The 23,999-nt window shown below is 43.2% G+C and overlaps 1 protein-coding gene across 1 annotated transcript in view; it reads left to right on the top strand.

The window, feature by feature from the left end:
- The window catches only part of dnah5l (dynein, axonemal, heavy chain 5 like), a 327,807-nt gene that overhangs the window by 53,990 nt on the left and 249,818 nt on the right, over window positions 1-23,999 (top strand). The window contains exons 13-20 of the mRNA XM_078200347.1: window positions 3,374-3,575; window positions 11,385-11,480; window positions 11,563-11,736; window positions 12,411-12,500; window positions 12,641-12,796; window positions 19,471-19,610; window positions 19,930-20,081; window positions 23,146-23,353. Of these exons, the coding sequence (XP_078056473.1) occupies window positions 3,374-3,575; window positions 11,385-11,480; window positions 11,563-11,736; window positions 12,411-12,500; window positions 12,641-12,796; window positions 19,471-19,610; window positions 19,930-20,081; window positions 23,146-23,353 (1,218 nt within the window). The remainder of the gene's footprint in view (window positions 1-3,373; window positions 3,576-11,384; window positions 11,481-11,562; window positions 11,737-12,410; window positions 12,501-12,640; window positions 12,797-19,470; window positions 19,611-19,929; window positions 20,082-23,145; window positions 23,354-23,999) is intronic.

Raw genomic sequence — 23,999 nt, 5'->3', positions numbered from 1 at the left:
CAGTAATTGCAGAACATTTTGTCATTTATGTGTTTGATCCTTCCTTTTGCACCTGTGTGAGAACATGATTACATTTTTAGGAGTATTGCAAAATGTCTCTAAACTTAACATGTGACATTGATTGCCATGAATAAGCCAGTTTGAATGTTTCTGCTTCTGAACCCTGTATTAGGCAGAATATTTCAGTGTTCTGTACAGCAACAGAATTGCTGCTCCATAATATGGAATCAGCATATTTACGTTAATGACACTCCTGGCATACCCCACATGATTTTTAAAATATTCTTTCATGGGCATCGCTGGCTGACCAGCATTTATTGCTCATTCTTAGTTGCCCAAGGGCAATTGAGAATCAACCACATTGCTGTAGATCTGGAGTCACATGTAGGCCAGACCAGGTAAGGATGGCAAATCTCCTTCCCTAAAGGACATTAATGAACCAGATGTTTTTGTTTACAACAATCGACAATGGTTTCATGGTCATCATTAGACCTTTAATTTTTATTGAATTCAAATATCACCATCTGCCATTGTAGCGGGATCCCTCTTTTTAACTCCACTGGGCTTATTTTAGGTTTGGTTCTCCGTCACCCAAACCCCACCAATGCCCGAGTGATTCTCTCTCTAGCCGATGGAACAATGGCCACCTTGCGTCTACTTCACTAGAGTAGCGCTCCCAAGAGAGAGAAAAGGAAACTGCTGCCTATCCACTACCTGGCAGCCTTTCCTGAGTGGGCGGTTTCGAAGCGCCCAGGGTACCCTCAGTTCTAGACTCCGGAATTATGGTAAGGAATATTTATATTGTGACTTAGTCAGAGATCATTGGTGAGAAATTGAAAAGATCAAAACGGACTCCAACGGAAGTCAAAGATATATATATATATATTTATTAAAACATCAAGGTCAAAGGTCACCAAACACCAGGAAAACAACACACCATGCCTTATGCTCTATAAGACTATAGCTATGGAAGGAATACTAAAACGGACACAACGGAATTCTTACTTTATACAAGTTTACCACATCTTAAACTATGAAAGGTACATGCAAAAGCCCCCCCCCTTTCCCCAAAGCCTCATCCACTATGATGATCTCGGGAACTTCATGAATTACCGGAGCGTACTCACAATCCTAGTTTAAATTGTTCAGTGGGCTTCAGGCTGCGTGCTGGAGACGACCGAGAGGCAGGAACAGGAGGAGAGTGGAGAGTGCTGTCATGCTGGTCCGAAGAGAAAAGCAGGAAATGGCCGGCCTGACCATCCTTTTATATTGTAAAACTTGAATTCTTTTCCTGCCTACTCCGCCCCCCTTCCAACCGGCAGTTGCACAGACAAAGGCTTGCTAGTGTTATCTGCAGCTGCGATCTTACAGTCCATAGAGACCAGATGGTCCCATCCCAGGTGATAGGTCTCTTGCTGTCCTTTATTGTTCCATCGGAGATCGTTTAATTGTTTTCTCATTAGGGAAATGGGCTTCTCCTCGCTCTGGGACAAGGCCATTATCACCTGTATTGAGTCCAGACCAGGTGTATTGTCTTGCTGCCGGCCTAGTCTGGTGAGGTCGTCAGGTCCTTTTTGTGCTGCTGATAACCTAATCAGCAGTCTGTCTGGTTTCTGGCTGCTTGCAATTTTTGGACTGGGCCCTTTCACACACACACACACACACACACAGGCTGGCTGGGCTCCCTGGGACATTTTTGGTCAAGTCCTGCAGCCAAGTGTGGCCACTTTCACAGTTCTTTAGGGTTCAAGTCCTTTTCCCAGCTCATAAAAAAAAGGCCTGAGTTGCCCGAAAAACTTACACCATGGTGGGATTCGAACCCGGGTCCCCAGCGCATTACCCTGGGCATCTGAATTATTAGTCCAGTGACAATACCACTGTGCTACCACCATCTCATATTCTGAGAGCATCGAGCTGAGCCACAGACAGCTTTAGATGCCAGCGGTCAGCCAGTCAGGGCCTGCTGGCCACCTTTAATGTGCTGCCATTTTATTTTTGTGTTGTTCACTGAATCCTGCCACTCAGTCAATCTCCCAACCAATTATCTTCAATTCCATAAGCTTCAACTTTATGTCAAAGTCTCTGATGAGATATCGTATCACATGCCTTTCAGAAGTTCTTATTAAAAATATCACCTCTCCTCCTTTGCTTGTACCCTAGTGATAAATGCGAAGTGATGCATTTTGGTAGAGCTAATGTAGGGGGGAGCTATACAATAAATGGCAGAACCATAAAGGTGTAGATACGCAGAGGGACCTGGGTGTGCAAGTCCACAGATCCTTGAAGGTGACGTCACAGGTGGAGAAGGTAGTGAATAAGGCACATGGCATGCTTGCCTTTATAGGATGGGGCATAGAGTATATAAGTTGGGGTCTGATGTTGCAGATGTATAGAACGTTGGTTCGGCCGCATTTGGAATACTGCATCCAGTTCTGGTCGCCACACTACCAGAAGGACGTGGAGGCTTTGGAGAGAGTACAGAGGAGGTTTCCCAGGATGTTGCCTGGTATGGAGAGGCTTAGTTATGAGGAGAGATTGGGTAAACTGGGGTTGTTCTCACTGGAAAGACGGAGGATGAGGGGAGACCTAATAGAGGTATATAAAATTATGAAAGGCATAGATAGGGTGAATGGTGGGAAGCTTTTTCCCAGGTTGGTGGTGACGTTCACGAGGGGTCATAGGTTCAAGGTGACGGGGGGGGGGGGGGGGGGGGGGGAGGTTTAACACGGATATCAGAAGGACATATTTTACACAAAGGGTGGTGGGGGTCTGCAATGCGCTGCCAGGCAAGGCGGTGGAGGTGGGCACACTGGGAACGTTTAAGACTTATCCAGATAGCCACATGAATGGAGTGGGAATGGAGGGATACAAAAGAATGGTCTAGTTTGGACCAGGGAGCCGCGCGGGCTTGGAGGGCCGAAGGGCCTGTTCCTGTGCTGTATTGTTCTTTATTCTTTGTTCTTTGTTCTTTGATGCCCCCTCCTCTCATCAATCTTTCCCTCCCTCCTCTCCATTCTCCTGCTGCAGTCTGATGCTGAAGGCCTATCCACCCCACAGCAAGTCAGCCTCTCAATCTGGCTGGCTGCACCTAGGAAATCAAGTTTAAAATGGTAAGCGGGCTATTTGACAGGACTTGAGGGAAGCCTGCTCTACCAGCTTTCCTCACTGCAAACCTATACCCCTCCTTCACCTCAATGCTCCCTCTTCAACTGTATGTTAATACCGGAGCCTTCGAGGCTGAAGGAGTTTATTCAAAGTTCGCCACCACAAGTGTTTTGTCCTGCAAAGGAAGGTTTCTCTGTGTATGTTTTAATTTCAATGTTTTATTATTTACAATAAATAATATTGTAATCAAAATTTTACTTTTTTTTAGTGAAAACTACATATTTGGCAAGTTTGACACTTTTTGCAAGCGTCTGGAGAAGATTTCATACATGATAGACACTATGGAAAACCTGTCAGATCTCCAGAATGTTAAAATGGAGGGATTTGACAAATTATATGTGCGTTATCAAACAATTATCAACAGCACAAAATCAAAGACTTACGATGTGCTGGACCACAGAAAACAAGAGGTAAAATATTCAGTTATTATAGATCATATAGAAAGAAGTGACATGCTGTCTAAGCTTCTCACCTTGCACTCATCAGGAAAGATCGCAGGATTACTAAGAGAAAAAGGAAGAACAATTTATGCTGCATGAGAAAAGAGTGTTAATTGGCAAAGAGTGTTGGCAAGTAGACTCTGCTTGATTGTGGCATTGCAATAGAGAATGCAACAGAGAACAGTTAACTGCCAAGCTATTCTTCAAATTCAAACCAGACAGGTAGACTCTGATTGGTCAAGTGGAATGAACGAGGGAATGGCTGTCCCCAAGCTTTTGTTTAGTTGAAAAATAAATGATACATGGGCATGCTCCTTCTGTTTGCAAAGGACAGGACCCAGTGTGTGAATATTTATGACTGCAGCATGCATAAGTGAGCTACACTGCAAGCCTAACTGATAATTTAAAATTGATTTTCAGTGTAATTCTTGGAATTTTTGACAAGTCTTGTCCAATTGCAGAATCACATCTAGTGTTGGACACAATGTTTTGTGTTTTGCAAGCACAGGCTGATTGCATAGCGTCAGTACTTTGCCTGTTGAGACTAGCCTAAGGCACATGGTGTTTGATATGATATCCAAAGTCCAAAGATCATAGAAATAGAAACCCTACAGTACAGAAAGAGGCCATTCGGCCCATCGAGTCTGCACCGACCACAATCCCACCCAGGCCCTACCCCCATATCCCTACATATTTTACCCACTAATCCACACATCCCAGGACACTAAAGGCAATTTTAGCATGGCCAATCAACCTAACCCGCACATCTTTGGACTGTGGGAGGAAACCGGAGCACCCGGAGGAAACCCACGCAGACACGAGGAGAATGTGCAAACTCCACACAGACAGTGACCCAAGCCGGGAATTGAACCCAGGTCCCTGGAGCTGTGAAGCAGCGCTAACCACTGTGCTACCGTGCCGCCCACATGTGCGGGTTAGGTTGATTGGCCATGCTAAATTGACCCTAATATCAGGGGATTAGCAGGTTATGGGAATAGGGCATGGGTGGGATTGTGGTCAGTACAGACTCGATGGGCCAAATGGCCTCCTTCTGTACTGTAGGGATTCTATGATTCTATGATATGGTAGTCATTGTGACGTCCCCCACCTGGCATCACACCAGCACTGAACTTCATGTACCACATTACTCATTTGTGTAATTGGCAAAATGTCATTTTGGCTTGATGGCAGCATCCTGTTAGTGGAGAATTGGGTGACATGGTGGCACAGTGGTTAGCACTGCTGCCTCATAGAGCCAGGAACCCAGGTTTGATTCCAGCCTTGGGTGACTATCTGTGTGGAGTTTGCACGTTCTCCCCTTGACTGCATGGGTTTCTTCCTGGTGTGCTGATTTCCTGCCACAGTCCAAAGATGTGCAGGCTAGAAGAATTTGCCATGCTAAATTGCCCCTTAGTGTCAAAAGATGTATAGGTTAGGTGGATTATCTATGGTAAGTGCATGCAGTTACGGGGATAGGGTGTGGGGCTAGGTAAGATGCTCTTTTGGAGAGTTGGTGCTCATTTGATGGGCCAAATGGCCTCCCTCTGCACTGTAGGGATTCTATTACATAGTAGCAGAGTGCACCAGCTGGCTTCTCCTATTTTTCAAATGTTTGAGACACCTTACCCTTCCAGGGTAATTGGAGATAGACTGGACTGAAAGTGATGGCCTTCAGCTCATTCATGAGTTTGCAAAAAGCAATGAACATAGAACATGGAACATTACAGCACAGTACAGGCCCTTCAGCCCTCGATGTTGCGCCGACCAGTGAAACCAAGCTAAAACCCATCTAACCTACACTATTCCAATATCATCCATATGTTTATCCAATGACCATTTAAATGCCCTTAATGTTGGCGAGTCCACTACTGCTGCAGGCAGGGCATTCCAGGCCCATACTACTCTCTGAGTGAAGAACCTACCTCTGACATCTGTCCTATATCTATCACCCCTCAATTTAAAGCTATGTCCCCTCATGCTAGCTATCACCATCCGAGGAAAAAGGCTCTCACTATCCACCCTATCTAATCCTCTGATCATCTTGTATGCCTCTATTAAGTCACCTCTTAACCTTCTTCTCTCCAACAAAAACAACCTCAAGTCCCTCAGCCTTTCCTCATAAGACCTTCCCACCATACCAGGCAACATCCTAGTAAATCTCCTCTGCACCCTTTCCAATGCTTCCACATCCTTCTTATAATGCGGCGACCAGAACTGTATGCAATACTCCAAGTGCGGCTGCACCAGAATTTTGTACAGCTGCAACATGACTTCCTGGCTGCGAAACTTAATCCCTCTACCAATAAAAGCTAACACACCGTACGCCTTCTTAACAATCCTATCAACCTGGGTGCCAACTTTCAGGGATCTATGCACATGGACACCGAGATCTCTCTGTTCATCCACACTACCAAGTATCTTACCATTAGCCCAGTACTCTGTGTATCTGTTACTCCTTCCAAAGTGAATCACCTCACACTTTTCTGCATTGAACTCCATTTGCCACCTCTCAGCCCAGCACTGCAGCTTATCTATGTCCCTCTGTAACCTGCAACAACCTTCCGCACTGTCCACAACTCCACCGACTTTAGTGTCATCCCCAAGTTACTAACCCATCCTTCTACACCCTCATCCAGGTCATTTATAAGAATGATAAACAGCAGTGGCCCCAAAACAGATCTTTGCGGTACACCACGAGTAACTGAACTCCAGGATGAACATTTCCCATCAACCACCACCCTCTGTCTTCTTACAGCTAGCCAATTCCTGATCCAAACCGCTAAATCACTCTCAATCCCATGCGTCCGTATTTTCTGCAATAGCTTACTGTGGGGAACCTTATCAAACGCTTTACTGAAATCCATATACACCACATCAACTGCTTTACCCTCATCCACCTCTTTGGTCACCTTCTCAAAGAACTCAATAAGATTTGTAAGGCACGACTTACCCTTCACAAAACCGTGTTGACTATCCCTAATCAAATTATTCCTTTCTAGATGATTATAAATCCAATCTCTGATAGTCCTTTCCAAAACTTTGCCCACAACAGAAGTAAGGCTCACTGGTCTATAATTATCAGGGTTGTCTCTACTCCCCTTCTTGAACAAGGGGACAACATTTGCTATCCTCCAGTCTTCTGGCACTATTCCTGTAGACAATGATGACCTAAAGATCAAAGCCAAATGCTCTGCAATCTCTTCCCTAGCCTCCCAGAGAATACTAGGATAAATCCCATCCGGCCCAGGGGACTTATCTATTTTCACACTTTCCAGAATTGCTAACACCTCCTCCTTATTAACCTCAATCCCGTCTAGTCCAATAGCCTGTATCTCAGTATTCTCCTCAACAACATTGTCTTTTTCCTGCGTGAATACTGATGAAAAATATTCATTTAGCGCCTCTCCTATCTCTTCAGACTCCACGCACAACTTCCCACTACTGTCCTTGACTGGCCTTAATCTTACCCTAGTCATTCTTTTATTCCTGACATACCTATAGAAAGCTTTAGGGTTTTACTTGATCCTACCTGCCAAAGACTTCTCATGTCCCCTCCTGGCTCTTCTTAACTCTCTCTTTAGGTCCTTCCTGGCTAACTTGTAACTCTCAAGCACCCTAATTGAGCCTTCATGTCTCATCTTGACATAAGTCTCCTTCTTCCTCTTCACAAGAGATTCAACTTCTTTAGTAAACCACGGTTCCCTCGCTCGACCACTTCCTCCCTGTCTGACAGGTACATACTTATCAAGGACACGCAGTAGCTGTTCCTTGAACAAGCTCCACATTTCAATTGTGCCCATCCCCTGCAGTTTCCTTCCCCAACCTTTGCATCCTAAATCTCACCGAATCGCATCATAACTTCCTTTCCCCCAGCTATAACTCTTGCCCTTTGGTATATACCTATCCCTTTCCATCGCTAAAGTAAACGTAACTGAATTGTGGTCACTATCACTAAAGTGCTCACCTACCTCCAAATCTAACACCTGGTCTGGTTCATTACTCAGTACCAAATCCAATGTGGCTTCGCCTCTTGTTGGCCTATCTACGTACCTTGTCAGGAAACCCTCCTGCACACATTGGACAAAAACTGACCCCTTTAAAGTACTCAAACTATAGCTTTTCCAGTCAATATTTGTAAAGTTAAAGTCCCCCATAACAACTACCCTGTTATTTTCGCTTCTAACCAGAATCATCTTTGCAATCCTTTCCTCAACATCTCTGGAGCTTTGCGGAGGCCTTTAGAAAACTCCCAACAGGATGACCTCTCCTTTCCTGTTTCTAACCTCAGTCCATACTACCTCAGTAGATGAGTCCTCATCAAACGTCCTTTCTGCCACCGTAATACTGTCCTTGACTAACAATGCCACACCTCCACCTCTTTTACCACCTTCCCTGCTCTTACTGAAACATCTAAACCCCGAAACCTGCAACAACCATTCCTGTCCCTGCTCTATCCATGTCTCCGAGATGGCCACAACATTGAAGTCCCAGGTAGCAACCCATGCTGCAAGTTCACCCACCTTATTCCGGATGCTCCTGGCGTTGAAGTATACACACTTCAAACCAACTTCCTGCCTGCCAGTACACTCCTGCGACGTTGAAACCTTATCCATGACCTCACTACTCTCAACCTCCTGTACACTGGATCTACAATTCAGGTTCCCATCCTCCTGCTGAATTAGTTTAAACCCTCCCGAAGAGCATTAGCAAATTTCCCCCCCAGGATATTGGTACCCCTCTGGTTCAGGTGTAGACCATCCCGTTTGTAGAGGTCCCACCTACCCCAGAATGAGCCCCAATTGTCCAGGTATCTGAATCCCTTCCTCCTGCACCATCCCTGTGGCCACATGTTCAACTGCTCTCTCTCCCTATTCCTCTCCTCACTATCACATGGCACGGGTAACAAACCAGAGATAACAACTCTGTTTGTTCTAGCCCTAAGCTTCCACCCTAACTCCCTGAATTTCTGCCTTACATCCCCATCCCTTTTCCTACCTATGTCTTGGGTGCCTATGTGAATCACGACTTGGTCCCCCTCCCCCTTAAGGATCTCGAAAACACGATCCGAGACATTACGGACCCCAGCACCTGGGAGGCAACACACCAGCCGCGAGTCCCTCTCGTTCCCACAGAATCTCCTATCTATCCCCCTAACTATGGAGTCCCCAATAACTAATGCTCTACTCCTCTCCCCCCTTCCCTTCTCAGCAACAAGGACAGACTCTGTGCCAGAGATCTGTACCCCATGGCTTACCCCTGTTAAGTACCCCCCCCAACAGTATCCAAAATGGAATACTTGTTATACAGAGGAACAGGGGATCCAGAGGATCGCTGCTCTGACTGCTTCTTACCCCTTCTAGCCGTCACCCACGTATCATCATTTCTCGGAGTAGCTACCTCCCTGTAGTTTCTATCTATAGCTGCCTCTGCCTCCCGAATAATCCTGAGTTCATCCAGTTCCAGCTCCAGATCCCTAACACGGTCTTCAAGGAGCTGGAATTGGGTGCACTTCCTGCAGGTGTACTCAGCCAGGACACTGGTGTCCCTCACCTCAAACATCCCACAGGAGGAACATTGCACTGCCTGTACTGACATCCCAGCTACTTTCCTTACTAAGAAACGAAAGAGAGAAAAAAAAGCTTGCCTGCTCTCACTCCGAGTCTTTTTTTTAGGTTAGAGGAGGGGGGAGGGTGTGAGACTCTACACGTGTAGAGTCCCGGGTTTCCTCCCCGTTCAAATTTATTAGGCAAAAAACCTTCCCAGGCCTCTCTGCGGCCTACTTCCGGTTTCCTGTTTAACTGAAAAAAAAACTCCGCTCAAAAGTAAGGAGTTACTTTTGAGCGGAATCGCTCAAAACACGATTCGTGTTTTAAGGAAACACGAATTGCTCCCTCTCTGCTTGCTCCGATGGAACAATGATCTGATCATGGTAGCCATTACCCCACAGACTGGTTTTGATGCATTCTATTTTAGCATCAATCTTGTAGTGTGGGCTTGGGCCCTATTTATGAGGATGCCAATAATGCCAATCTAAAAGTGCATGGAACTGCAGAAATTCCAACACTTATATGGATCAATTTATTCCGTCATGGGACGAGGGTGTCACTGGAAAGGCCAACATTTGTTACCCATCCCTAATTGCCCTTAAACTGAGTGGCTTGCTTCGACCATTTAAGAGGGCAGTGAAGAGTCTGGCACGTTGCTGTTGGTCTGGAGTCACATATAGGCCAGACTAGATATGAATGGCAGATTTTCTTCCCTGAAGGACATTAGTGAGCCAGATGGGTTTTACCACAATTGATGACAGTTTCATGATTACTATTATTGAGACCAGCTTTCAATTCCAGATTTTATTAATTAAGTTTAAATTTCACCAGCTGCTGTGGTGGAATTTGAACCCTTTTCTCCAGATATTAGCCCCGACCTCTAGATTACTAGTCCAATGACATTACCACTGTGCCACCATCTCTCCTGAATTTAGGCTTACGGTAGACATTAATAGATTGCGTTAAGAATTACACCGAAAACCAATTTAAGATTATCAGCTAGGCTCGCAGTGTGGCTCGCTCACATATACTCAAAAACACATATATTCACGCACTGGGCCCTGTCCTTTGCAGACAGAAGGAGCATGACCACGCACTGCGCCTTTTTCAAGTAAACAAAAGTTTGGGGTAACAGCCATTCCCTGGTTTATATCTCATGGTAATGCCTTGACGAAGCAAAGTCGACATGCCCTGGTTTGAATTTGAAGAATAACTTAGCAGTTAACTGTTCTCTGTTGCATTCTCCATGGCAACTAATGTCCCTTCGGGATGGAAATCTGCAAACATGTGATTCACGATCCTCTGCAATGGGGTTGACTCTTAAATGCCCTCCGAAACAGTCTCGCATGCTACTTAGTTTAAGGGCAATTAGAGATGGGTATTAATAGATGGCCCAATTAGCGATGCCCACATCCCATAAAAAAATGCAAAAAAACTCTACCAATCAGAGTCTATTTGCCAACCACTCAGCACTCTCTTCACACGCAGCATAAATTGTTGTTCCTTTTCCTGTTGGTAACCTTGCAGGCTGTCCTGATCAATACAAGGTGAAAAGCTTAGATGGCATGTCTCATTTTTGAGCAACATTCAAGCTCTGTACTACAAACGCCCATTTATATTTAGCTCACATAGACTTATTTTACTTCTTCTTTATTGAGAAGTATTTGATGCAGCACAATAGAATACAACAAATGATTTTGGGGAACATTTAATTTGACAAAGGTGAAGGCATATTTCAACATAAATTCCATGCAGCAGTCTGCTATGTGACAGTGATGGTTGGCCATTCTAATTATTCTTTTCTCCAAGTTCACAAGAGGGAGGTTGTGCCGCTAGCTCTGATTTTAGCTGCTTCCCACAGAGTGAGAAGTGGGGGGAGAAAACAATGTTCAAGTAAACACTGGAAGTACTTAGTGTCAGAAAATTCAAGGGGGGATGGATGAAATTTTGGCAGAAGCAGTTGATGAATATAGGGCAGTATGATCCCTTTAGAACGTTGTCACAGGAAAATGGATTGCAAAGGTATTTTCTTCTATATTTCTGCATCTATGTCCTCCCCACATACGCAGCGATCAAATGTTTTAGGGGCTTCTCATTCTGGTGATAATAATTTATGGTATGGAAGAGACTGCCCTGTAGCATTACTATTTTGCTTAATCAATGCAGTGCATAGTGCTTTAAAAATTTTTGTTGGCCTTGAGTTGTGATTTGATTTCTGGATATTACTTTTCAGTTTGACAATGATTACCTGGAATTTAAATGTCAGATGGATGGACTTTATCAGTCAATGCAAGCTTTTATGGATTCCTGGTTTGAACAGTCCTTAACTGTAAGTAACATTTAACAAAAAGGTTCAAAAATATTGGTTGAAACACACCTATTGCCTTCACTATTTCCCGGTCTCTTTTCAGACAGAACACATGCTCGAATTGCTGGGCAAGTTTGTGCGTATTGCTGGGCCACAACTGGACCTTACAGACAAGTACCTAGCGGTTTTACAACGATTTGGTCGAGATTTAGACCTCATACGCAAGACCTACCAGAAACAAAGAGAAAACCCACCTATACAACGTAATGTTCCACCTGTAAGCTTACTTGTAATGAAAATTTCTCTTCCGATAAAACTTTTTATACAAAATCTTGAAAATCTTCAAAATAAAATCTACATTAAACCATTCAAAGGCAATTCTTGTGGATGGTCTCAGTATTTCCTTAAGGCCCTAAACTAAGGCATCCTTTACTTTTTATAGAAGTGATATTTTTATCATATCATAGAATCCTTACAGTGCAGAAGGAGGCCATTCAGCCCATCGAGTCTGCACCGACAACAATCCCACCCAGGCACTATTCCCATGTATTTAATCTGCTAATCTCCCTAACACTAAGCGGCAATTTATCATGGCCAACCAACCTAACCAACACATCTTTGGAGTATGGGAGGAAACCGGAGCACCCAGAGGAAACCCATGCAGACATGGGGGCGAATGTGCAAACTCCACACAGACAGTGACCCGAGACCTAAATTGAACATGGGTCCTTGGCACTGTGAGGCAGCAGTGCTAACCACTGTGCCACCATGCCACCCATATGGTTAACATTTCTTACATTATAACGGTGACTACACTTGGAAAGCAGTTCATTGGCTGTAAAGTGCTTTGTGGCATCCTGAGATATTGAAAGACTTTCTTTCAATGGATATAATATCAGTATTTTCAATCTGGTGAAGTTTAATAACTATGAGAAACATTCTGGTTGGCAGGTGTCTGGGAAGATTATGTGGGCCCGACAGCTATTCAGAAAAATAGATATTCCCATGAAGTTCCTGAAAAGCAATGTTGAAATTTTGAAGGTAATTTTGTGTATCTATAATGCCTTACTGTAAAAAGAGCCACAGAACTTTATGTGACTCAATAGGAAAACTGAACAACATAATATTTTAATTCAAATTTTATGGTAATACTTATTCTCTGCAATTTTTCATATTTTTAGACCCCTGATATGAAAAAGGTTATCAAAAACTATAACAAGATGGCAGCTGTACTCCTGGAGTTTGAGGTGGTGTATCACAGGGGTTGGTGCCGAGCTGTTGACTTTGCTCAAAATGGACTTCATGCCTCACTGATTGTTCGACATCCTGAGACGAAGGTTAAAAAATGTCCACTAATGATTCTGTTCCCTTGTTTATAACTATTGGAATGAAACAATGCAATACACATCACTCACATGTGAGGTGCTTATGTTCTCAAATTCTCCAGCATAACAATGGAGAAAGACAAATCAAAGTGTGGTAAATTTGGTCTGTTTTATAACCCATCTGGTTTAGAACTGTTGAATGCATATTGAAGTAAACAATATGCTTTTCATTTGGTTAATCTTGCCTTCACTGCAAAATCTGGGTTTTTAAACTGGGGAAGATGAGTTATGTTTCAATTATGCCAAATTTAAATGCTACATTAGAGAGTATCTGTGGTTTAATATCATATTCAAAATGTTACATAGAAATCATAGAAATCATAGAAACCCTACAGTGCAGAAGGAGGCCATTCGGCCCATCGAGTCTGCACCGACCACAATCCCACCCAGACCCTACCCCCATATCCCTACATATTTACCCACTAATCCCTCTAATCTACACATCTCAGGACTCTAAGGGGCAATTTTTAGCATGGCCAATCAACCTAACCCACACATCTTTTGGACTGTGGGAGGAAACCGGAGCACCCTGCACATATGATACTGCACATATGATACTGCACATATGATACTGCACATATCATTACACTGCATTTTCCCTTTAGGTGCTAACTCTTTTTCTGATGTATTTTCATTCAGTATATCACAAAAAAGCATGGAACCAGTGAACCCATTTCCATACTTGTCTTTAAGTTCTGATTTATGTACAAAGAGATGAATATTTAAACTATGCAGTTCATTCTGGCATTGCTTCTCTTCTTTTTGCTTAAGCTTCTTGCTTCCTCTTTCCCCTCCTTGATTCTACATTTTTCTTAATTTCTGAGTTCCAGTGAAATGTAATTGCATTTTACAAGAGTGTGGGCACACGTTTCTCAGAAAAATCTGAATAGCTGGGGGTGGAATTTTCTTGCATCTGGATTGATGGGCTGGGAAATGGTCAGATGGCAAAATGGCAGGAGAACATGTCAAGACAGAACCTGATGTGTTCTGGCCACTGTTGAACTTTTCTGGAGGTAGTCATTGCTTTAAATGGGAATGGTGTTCATTCTCTGATGGCCTGAGCCCTAAAGAACCTTGGCATTGGGTGGGAGGTCTCTTGCACCTTCGCAGGAGTCACCTTGTCTTTGCAGCTTCATGAGGTGTGGGTCACGTGGTCAGAGGGACTGGGAACCATCCGGTCACACTAGGAGCATCTTGAGAGGAACACCTGGGGCTTCTGGCAGTCTCTGCTCCACCCTTTTTGGACACACTTATCCTTCCCTGCTCACCTGGGATGCATGAGCACCCAGTGAAGACTCCAAACATCTTGGGCTCATGTTGCCCAGCAGTTACTCCACAGAGCTTATGGATAAGACAATGGCATGCAGTTAGTTGACTGAGTATCTACTGTATTCAGAATTCCATGCTGAATCTGGCTCGTCAGAAGATTTGCCAATGTCTCATTGAAAGGAGGCCATGCATGCCTACTCCAGAGACATGTCTGCAGTCATGGTCTGGATGTATGTATGGATGCACAAAACTCGGGATATCTGACAGATGTCCACTCACTCATGCTGCTATTCCAGCATCTGCTGCCTTGTTGATAATTGTAGATACATGCTATCAGCCTGAAGCTAAGCCATGGATTACAAAGTCGTCTGATTGGCAGCGACTGCAACAATCACTACCTCTCTTAGCTGCTCAGCAGATGGTGCCACCATTCCTAAAGATGCACTAATATCCACCAATGTCAGAGCATCTATGCTGGTGTTCACTGGAACGAGACAGAGAGAGAGAGAGGGGGACAGGCAGAGAGAAATGAGGTGAGGTCATTGTGTGTTCCAACACACCTTACTGTCTTTCAGCTAAATCTCCCTATGTTCAGTGATAGGGACAGATGTGCTATAGTTATTACTCACTAGAAGGTTTAATGATCACTTCCATTAGGTTATTCACTGTCCTGGGGCTCGACACCCACCTCAGCCTCAGGGGCAGGCTTTCCTACTTTCAGGCCACCGAGTTTCATCACCTCCTCTTCAACCAGAGCCAGTACATGACTTTCACGGCATTGTAAGTTCTCAGATGCTGCAAGGAACTGAATATTGTCACTTACTCATCATACTCATGTTACTCGACCCTACTGGTGGCAGCCTCAGTGTCCATCGTTCTGTCACAGAAGTAATTGCTGTTATTTTGTACTGACAATGCAGTGGACAACTCTGACTGACCAGGGGCCTCACTGAGAGGCTGCTTCGCATCTGACAGCGAATGCTGGTTCCTGGTCATGGTTGTACCTGGGTGAGCACTCTCTTCTCATTTCATCTGCACCTTTCTTTTTCAAGGCTGAAAATTTATTGTTGTGATTTCCACCCACTCTTCCAGACCAGGTCAGGTTATTGATTCGCTCCCAGCGCTGTGACCACACCATTGGGGCAGCTGTCAACTTCCTTGGTGCCTTCCAGCCATGTTATCATGGTTTGACTTGACGGCCTCCTCCTGTTGTCATGTGGGAGCAAACCCTCCTCTGCACCCTTGTGGTCTGGAGGAGTATCTTTTAAGTTTTATGGGATTTTGAGATGTAAAATCCATTCAATTAAAATATCTAGGTTCCAACTTTTTAATTTATAACAATAGGGTCCTCGGTTATGCCTGACCTAACAAGTTATGAATGACCAGTATTTATGCATCAAGTAGAATTTATTAAGCAAGATGTTCTATAGACTTAACAAAAATGTGAAGAGTGTGGAAGTTTCTTATCTCTCAAAGCCCAGGCTTCTTTGAGAGCTGACAGCACAGCCAAAGGGCAGGATTTTCCAGCTCCACCCGATCCAAGGTCGGAAAATCCTGCCTGAGGTCAACGGACCTTTGCATGGTCCATGTCCCGCCCGCTACAATTCCCGTGGCAGGCGGGATGGGAAAATTCTGCCCAAAGTCTTTCTTCTTCTGTCACAGACACAATGTTGAACTGTATCTCAGAAGAATCATACCACAAAAGAATGGTAAAACTGTGCTGTGGAAGGAGTCCCTATTTCTGAGGGTTCCTCATTCCTCATTAGGAAATAGTGGCCAAGGGTGAGGGCTATCTGGTATCATCCCACCTTTGTAAATTAGTGTCATGGAGCCCAGGAAGTTATATTCCATTTTGATCATTGTAGATACAGATTGCAGTTGTATAAACAATGCTACATCCTTTTATCAATAATACAAACTATTATAGACAATTCATAGAAACACCCTTACATATTCCCATGGATACAAAGACCAATTAAGGAGCAAATATTAGTAGTAATCCCTAGCAATATATCCTCATGAATATAGGTATCCATAGATGTGGTTAACAGATCAAGGTATTAGAAAACCTAAGTCTAATTCAAAAACAGTGCCTAACAAATACCACAATAAAGAAGACATGTTGAGTTAAAGCTGTTGGCCAAAACCTTTACTTATTCATTTAAAGCTGACAAAGGAGACTCAAATTGTACATGGTGTAAATTAAAACAAATGTATCTGTTGTGAGCCAGAAAAACTGACGTCTTCATCTATCACAAAGACTAGTTTTTCACAGAGAAGCGGCTGTGATGTTTTTAGACTGTTTTAACTGTTGATTGTCTCACTCAGAAATTCAAACTGGACTGTTTAATGAATGAGGTAAAATCCTAAAATACTACGTTAAGCTGAGATAAAAAACCTCAAAATGAGTAGCATTCTCAAAATCTTAGCTTAGTCTGGCCTTCCTTCCAATCTCCGGTGCTTCTGCTGTCATACAACAGGAAGCTACCTCCCCTTTACATATGGTGGCATTTGCGTCTCAGGAGCTCCCGCCCCCAGCCATCCATTCCCGTTACTGGCCGTTAGTTGTTGCTCACTAAAGTTTCTGTCCATCTTCTGTCACCTGCCCACCGAGCCATGCCACTCGCTTTGCATCCCAATATGGGGATATCTGCCCTGGTGGACTCATTGTGTAATCCTGATATACGTAATGGAAACCCCACAAAATATCTACTTTTAAAAAATCCTTGACTAACCGTTTCATGAATCGGAACTTCATGTTACAGGAATCTCAAAAGAATGAAAGTCAATGTATTTTATGATGTAAAAATGGAAATTGCGGAGGTGACTCCAGTCCCCCCTATGGCCCCTCATAACATCCATACCAACCTATGCCCCTCTACTAACCTCCCCATGGCCCTTTATAGCCACTATGCAAACTCATGTCAACCCATGTCCCCACTTACTATGCTTTTCCCTACACCTAATTCACTCAGTAACCACCACAGGCAGACCTCAGGATCTCTGCTGAGTTTAAATACCTATCTAATAGATGAATTTGGTATTCAAAAAAATACTCCTATTGATTCAAAACTCATTCACTAAACTTAACTACATTTAATGTAACTAAAGTGGCAGGTGCACCCATTACATTTATGTGCATTGGCATTATTAAATTGCCCTTTAGTGTCCCAAGATGTGTAGGTTAGGGAGAGTAGTGGGGTAAATATATGGGTTATGGGGATAGGACAGTGGGTAGGCCTGGTTAAGGTGCTCTGCTGGAGAGTCGGTACAGAGATTCAATGATTCTATGAATGCCTTATTAAAAACATGATGTGGAGTTGCCGGTGTTGGACTGGGGTAAGGTAAAACAAGTATTTGTGTTCATAGTCCCACTTTAAAGACTTTATAACCACTTGGAGCTGTTAATCAAACTGTGAGCTGACAGGCACCCCATTGTGGTAATGATAAATTGTGCAATCAGTCATGCAGCATCAATCCTGTACTGAAGGTCCTCAGGCCTATGTCAACACACAGAATGAAATAGCAAGCACTGTTTTTTTTAACACTGCTGACAGATTTTTCCAATATTTAAAGAGCAGGCCATTTAAATGCTTTGACAGATTGACAGTTCTTCTGATAATTCTTTTGATAGTTCTCTTGACAGTTTCAATGAGTTTATAAATATTTTATGAATATCCATGCCTATTTTTAATGTCCCCAGAGAGCACCTTATCTCTCCAAAGGGCACTTTACCTCTCTAAAGATATCCCAGAACCATATCCAAAAGGGTACTATACCACTCCGAAGAACTCCAGCAGCTTTAGACCGTCTCCTCCCAGTCCTCCCAGGATATCCCACTAACCAAGATCAGATCTGACCTGCACTTTAGCATGTACAATTAGCTACATGAACCATGGATGTGCACTTCAGAACCTGCAGCCATTTTACCTCGCCTCCCCCATCCCCATGAAAATGACATAGGCCAAGTTCGCAATGATGGAGCACATCTCCATCTGTGCAAAGATTCTAGGATAAATGTCTAATTCTGGCCAAAGCAAGTCAACTCAGAATGTAAATTGAGCTAAGTTGGTACATTCCATTTTTTAAATTGCAAATGAGGTGCAGAGTTATTTTCCGAATGATTCACATTAAACTATTCAAACAAGTGCTTGATGAACCTTATTCCTCTGTATTTGGTTCGTGCTTATGATGTACTCTAGCTGCTTATGTTGCATTACCACAAATGAAAACTGATTATCTTGAAATTTTGGTGAAAAAAATGAGGTTAGATTCCAGCTGCTTAATTTTCCTAACATGATTCAAAAAGATATTTCTGTTGAATTGATCCATTCTTCATTACGTATATACATGCGTGTGTATGCATGCATATGTGTTGTGCTATTTTACATAATTTATACAAAATACACATGAATTAATTCCAGAATTATTGTTTTAATATCTCAGTGGTTTGCTGTGAGCAGTTTATAAACTAGCATACTATAAAATATGGTTTTGGAATGTATATTTGTGTTCCGCATTTCCACTGACATTGTCACACCTGAGGCAATAAGTGGCTGATTTACATCTCCATGAAGAAACTTGGGACATTTCTTTCTGATAAAGATGCTATTTAAATGCAGCTTGTGTTGTTGCTACAAAGTGCTTCTTTTCCAAAAGACTGGGGAAAAACAACAGGAGGAATCTAGATGGCCCACTCCCTGAAAACTGGAGCGGCAGGGTGGCACAGTGGTTAGCACTGCTGCCTCACAGTGCCAGGGACCCGGGTTTGATTCCCAGTTTGGGTCACTGTCTGTGCGGAGTCTGCATGTTCTCCCTTTGTTTGCGTGGGTTTCCTCCAGATGCTTCGGTTTTGTCCCACAGTCCAAAAGACGTGCTGGTTAGGTGCATTAAGGTGCCAAATTCTCTCTCCGTGTAACTGAAAAGGAGCTGGAGTGTGGCGACTGGGGGATTTTCACAGTAACTTCATTGTAGTCTACTTGTGACACTAATAAATTGACTTTTTATAGGGTAGAATATTTGAGGTTTGGGAGTAAGTTTGATGCTTAGTGATAATTAAAGAATCATATGTATACATGTGTGCATGCATTATAGATGCAAAAATCCTAAATGAGAAATAAAAATACCAAAAGAATGGTGAACAATAGTTTGGGGCCTTTACATTTGTTAATTAATATAACTAATGAACCAGTAACGATATTAGTGATTTAAAGCATATGCTGTCAGTTCCAATAAGGTATTCTTATATTGTTAAATTTAATTAAATGTATTATTAATAAATAATGTATTCCAGTCATTTTATTTTTGTTGAATTGTGTGTATATTAATATTGACATTGTACTTGCTCCAAACTATAGGAAATCTATGTGAATTTTGATCCAGCCGTGATGGAGGTATTTTTAGAAGCAAAGTACATGTACAAATTGGGACTTGAAGTGCCACAAGCAGCTCTCAACCTATGTTTAAAAGAGACAGAAATTAAGAACCTTTATTTAAGGTCAGTATTTCTTTTAGAATCCAGGTCAGTGCTTGAATATTTGTTCTTAAAGAGCAAAAGGTAGAGAAATAGCTGATGGATACAGCCATATTTCATGACTAATTTCGATTGATATATTTTAGGAAGCATCTAGCTAATTGCTTTGAAGAAGAAACTGTCGTATAGCCTGCAGTTCTTGGTTATTCTATATATGAAGTTACAATGAAAGGGCAATGAAACAACTCTAGATTTCCATCCCAATAACTATTTTCCTTTGGTGAGAATTTGTTCTTTTGATGTGATTTATAGTTCACAAGTTAATCTTTTTGTTTATTTGCAGCATTCAGGAACTTTTAAGTAACTACCAAAATGTGGTAAACAGCATCCCAACTATAATTCAACCAATGATGAAACCGTTTATTGGCCAAGTGGATGAAGCTCTGATTCCTGGACTAACGATGTTGTCTTGGACTTCTTTAAACAGTGAAAGATGTATGAACCTACATTTCTAATCAATTTGAGAAAGGAATCAAAGGGTTTTAAATGGAATGAATGTTCTTTTATATTCCTAGGGGGTGATTTTGAGTTGGTACTCGCCATCTGTAGGGATGGTGGTGCACACTCAAAATCCGGAAAGGCGATTCCCACCGGTGAGTTACCGAGTTCTGGTCTTCACGCTCCTCATTGGCGGAGTGGCGTGAAACATGTTGCAGGACCACAGAAAGCTCATTTTAATACATTAGCGTGTCATTAGCGAGCACTCTCTCCGGGACTTCCCCCCCTCACTGGATATTCAGCAGGTGCCAGTGTGATGTCACGCCATCACCACTTACAAAAGCTCTACATAAACATGGACCTGGAGCCTTCACTTCTGAGGGGAACTTCGGAGGTGGGCGCTCAGGCAGCTAGCACCCTCCACAGTGTGCACTGCTCAGGGGGCACTGGAGAGGACTCGGGGGACACAAGTAGGTTTAACTCAGGCACTAGAAGTGGGGGTCCCAGAATCACCTTTTCAGGGAGAGGGGTTGGTATTACCTTCCCTTCATGTCGGAGCACCCCTTGCTTTAAAGGGGTCATGAAGGCTGGTATGCAGGCAGCACTTCCCATGTCCTCCATCCAGGTGTTCCTGTCCATATCGCAGCTGAGGGAGTGCCCTTCCTTAGCAGGGGCTGACTAGAGAGTGGGAGGCTTGAAAACTAGAGGCACAGCACTTTGTGTTGCCCGGGGGGGGGTGTCCCGGGCTGTAAGGGCAGAGTGGTGGATTCAGGAATGGGCTGCATCTCCCCTCATGCGGCATAAAGTGCCTCACACTCGGGGGACGATGACTGCATTTTCAGTGGAACCCACACTGCTGCCTGGCAGTCTAAAACCAACTGTCAGGGATGCTTGTGTGTAACGGTAGATTTCTAAAGATCATGGAAGGTTGCTCAGCTCTGCATCTCTTGTGACCTGCGAGAAACAAAGTGCCCTCTGGGAATGAGCTGGACAAGTGCTGGGGAATGCTGGGGAGCTGATTATATGGAGCTTCCCAGTGCTTGCTGCAGTGAGCTCATTGCGGGGTGGGTGAATCAGAGGGAACATGCCGCAGGAGCGGCGTGATACTCATGGACATAAAAATTATTACTAATCGAGTCATAGAGGTTTACAGCATGGAAACAGGCCTTTTGGCCCAACTTGTCCATGCCGCCCCTTTTTCTAACCCCTAAGCTCGTCCCAAATACCCGCATTTGACCCATATTCCTCTATAGCCACCTTACCCATGTAACTGTCTAAACACCTTTTAAAAGACAGAATTGTACTCACCTCTACTACTACCTCTGGCAGCTCGTTCCAGCCACTCACCACCCTCTGTGTGAAAAAATTGCTCCTCTGGACCCTTTGGTATTTCTCCCCTCTCACCTTAAACCTATGCCCTCTAGTTTTAGACTCCCCTACCTTTGGGAAAAGATATTGACTATCTAGCTGATCTATGCCCCTCATTATTTTATAGACCTCTATCAGATCACCCCTCAGCCTCCTATGCTCCAGAGAACAAAGTCCCAGTCTATCTAGCCTCTCTTTATAAATCAAACCATCAAGTCCTGGTAGCATCCTAGTAAATGTTTTCTGAACTCTTTCTAGTTTAATAATATCCTTTCTATAATAGAGTGACCAGAATTGCACACAGTATTCCAAGTGTGGCCTTACCAATGTCTTGTACAACTTCAACAAGGTGTCCCAACTCCTGAATTCAATGTTCTGACCAATGAAACCAAGCATGCTGAATGCCTTCTTCACCATGCTGTCCACCTGTGACTCCACTTTCAAGGAGCTATGAACCTGTACCCCTAGATCTCTTTGTTCTATAACTCTCCCCAATGCCCTACCATTAACTGAGTAAGTCCTGCCCTGGTTTGATCGACCAAAATGCATCACCTCGCATTTATCTAAATTAAACTCCATCTGCCATTCGTCAACCCACTAGCCCAATTGAACAAGATCCCGTTGCAATCGTAGATAACCTTCTTCACTGTCCACTATGCCACCAATCTTGGTGCCATCTGCAAACTTACTAACAATACCGAGTAAATTCTCATCCAAATCATTAATATAAATGACAAATAACAGTGGACCCAGCACCAATCCCTGAGGCACTCCACTGGTCACAGGCCTCCAGTTTGAAAAGCAACCCTCTACAACCACCCTCTGCCTTCTGTCATCAAGCCAATTTTGTATCCATTTGGCTACCTCACCCTGGATCCCATGAGATTTAACCTGATGCAACAACCTACCATGTGGTACCTTGTCAAAGGCCTTGCTAAAGTCCATGTAGACAACATCAACTGCACTGCCCTCATCTACCTTCTTGGTTACCCCTTCAAAAAACTCAATCAAATTTGTAAGACATGATTTTCCACTCACAAAGCCATGCTGACTGTCCCTAATCAGTCCTTGCGTCTCTAAATGCCTGTAGATCCTGTCTCTCAAAAAACTTTTAATGAGGTATACTAATGAGGTATAAGATTCGATCCGAAAACACGCTAGGGCCATTGGCGGAAATCACTCTGTTTTATGCGCCAGACCCACTTTCACCCCTAGTCTCCACTTTTATCTCCTCCTCTTTTCATAGGATTCAGTGCCATAAACTATTCATCACCTTATAAACATAAATGACGATTTCCCATTTGGAAGCTATATTCTAAATATTAAAATGTGGGAATTAAGCTCATGGATATTGGGTGGAATTTCCCAGCAGCATTTCAGACCTGATATGTCCTTTGCTATGACCTGTAAATTTGGCATCTAACAATCGCACCCATTTCCTGCTGGAAACCATCCTTTGGTTTTCTGATTAGGCTTTATGCCTATGCAACCTCCTTTTACTGATTTTAAATCTGGAATTTTAATTGGTAGCCTGTCGTTCTGTAAATAAATATCCTACAGAATCAGGCAATTTTCAGGCTAAAATATCAAAACGGAGAAAAAGATGCGCAATTTGTAAATTCAATAGTTCTAACATGTACTGTAAAATATTATATTTTATTAAATGTATGCTCAATTTTCTTTTCAACCTTAGTCGTAGAAAGTGTGTACAGCTCACTGACTGAACTGAAACATGTGGTGAAGCAAGTGTCTGACACATTGGAATGTCGGATTGACAGAGTGCTGCATGAAATGTCTCTTACTGCCCTGGTTGACCTTTCTGAAGATGACCTTGTGGAAGCCCGAAATTTTCTAGAGATGACTGAGAATATTGTTACCTCAGCTGGACAAACTTTATCTACGTATGTTTTCTTTTCAATTAATATTGAGTAAAACTGTGGAAGGCATATGTGTATGAAGTCTGGCAAGGAATGGAGAAAATTTGGATTAAATTGATTTCCACCCCCCTGCACTTTTCTGATTTCTCCAGTCAGATATTAAATATGCTCAGAGAAGTTTTTGAGTTATTGCTTTTTTAAAGAAAGCACATTTTTTTTGTCATTTTATATTCCCCCGCTTTTAAAGGCATTGGCAACAGCTGGTTTGCAACTTCCCTGTGAACGGTCATCATTTGCTAACTTGGCCAAGCTGTCATTCTTATAATCTCAGACAATTATGTTAGTAGCTTATTTTATAATGTGGCCTGAGGCAAGGAGCCCAGTTTTGCTGAGTTCCATTCTCACCAGAATTCAAGGGCTGAGATTCTGCGACCTCATCCGTGTTTGGGATTTTCCAGTCCTGCTGCTGTGAATGGAGATTTGGCTGAGTGCCAAATTCTTCATATTCGTTGGCAGTGGTGGTGGGGTATACAACATTAGAGAATTTTGGCCGTGAGCTTTCCAATAGGCATGGTATTCCAGATTAGGAAACGTGACAGATTTACGTTTTCCTATTCCACAGCTGCTGAGACCAGTTGTACCACTCCTACTGTCACTTAGCCCTGATCAG

Source organism: Mustelus asterias, chromosome 2, assembly GCF_964213995.1.
Source record: "Mustelus asterias chromosome 2, sMusAst1.hap1.1, whole genome shotgun sequence".
In the NCBI taxonomy this organism is placed as follows: domain Eukaryota; kingdom Metazoa; phylum Chordata; class Chondrichthyes; order Carcharhiniformes; family Triakidae; genus Mustelus; species Mustelus asterias.
This window is presented reverse-complemented; position numbering and strand designations above follow the sequence as displayed.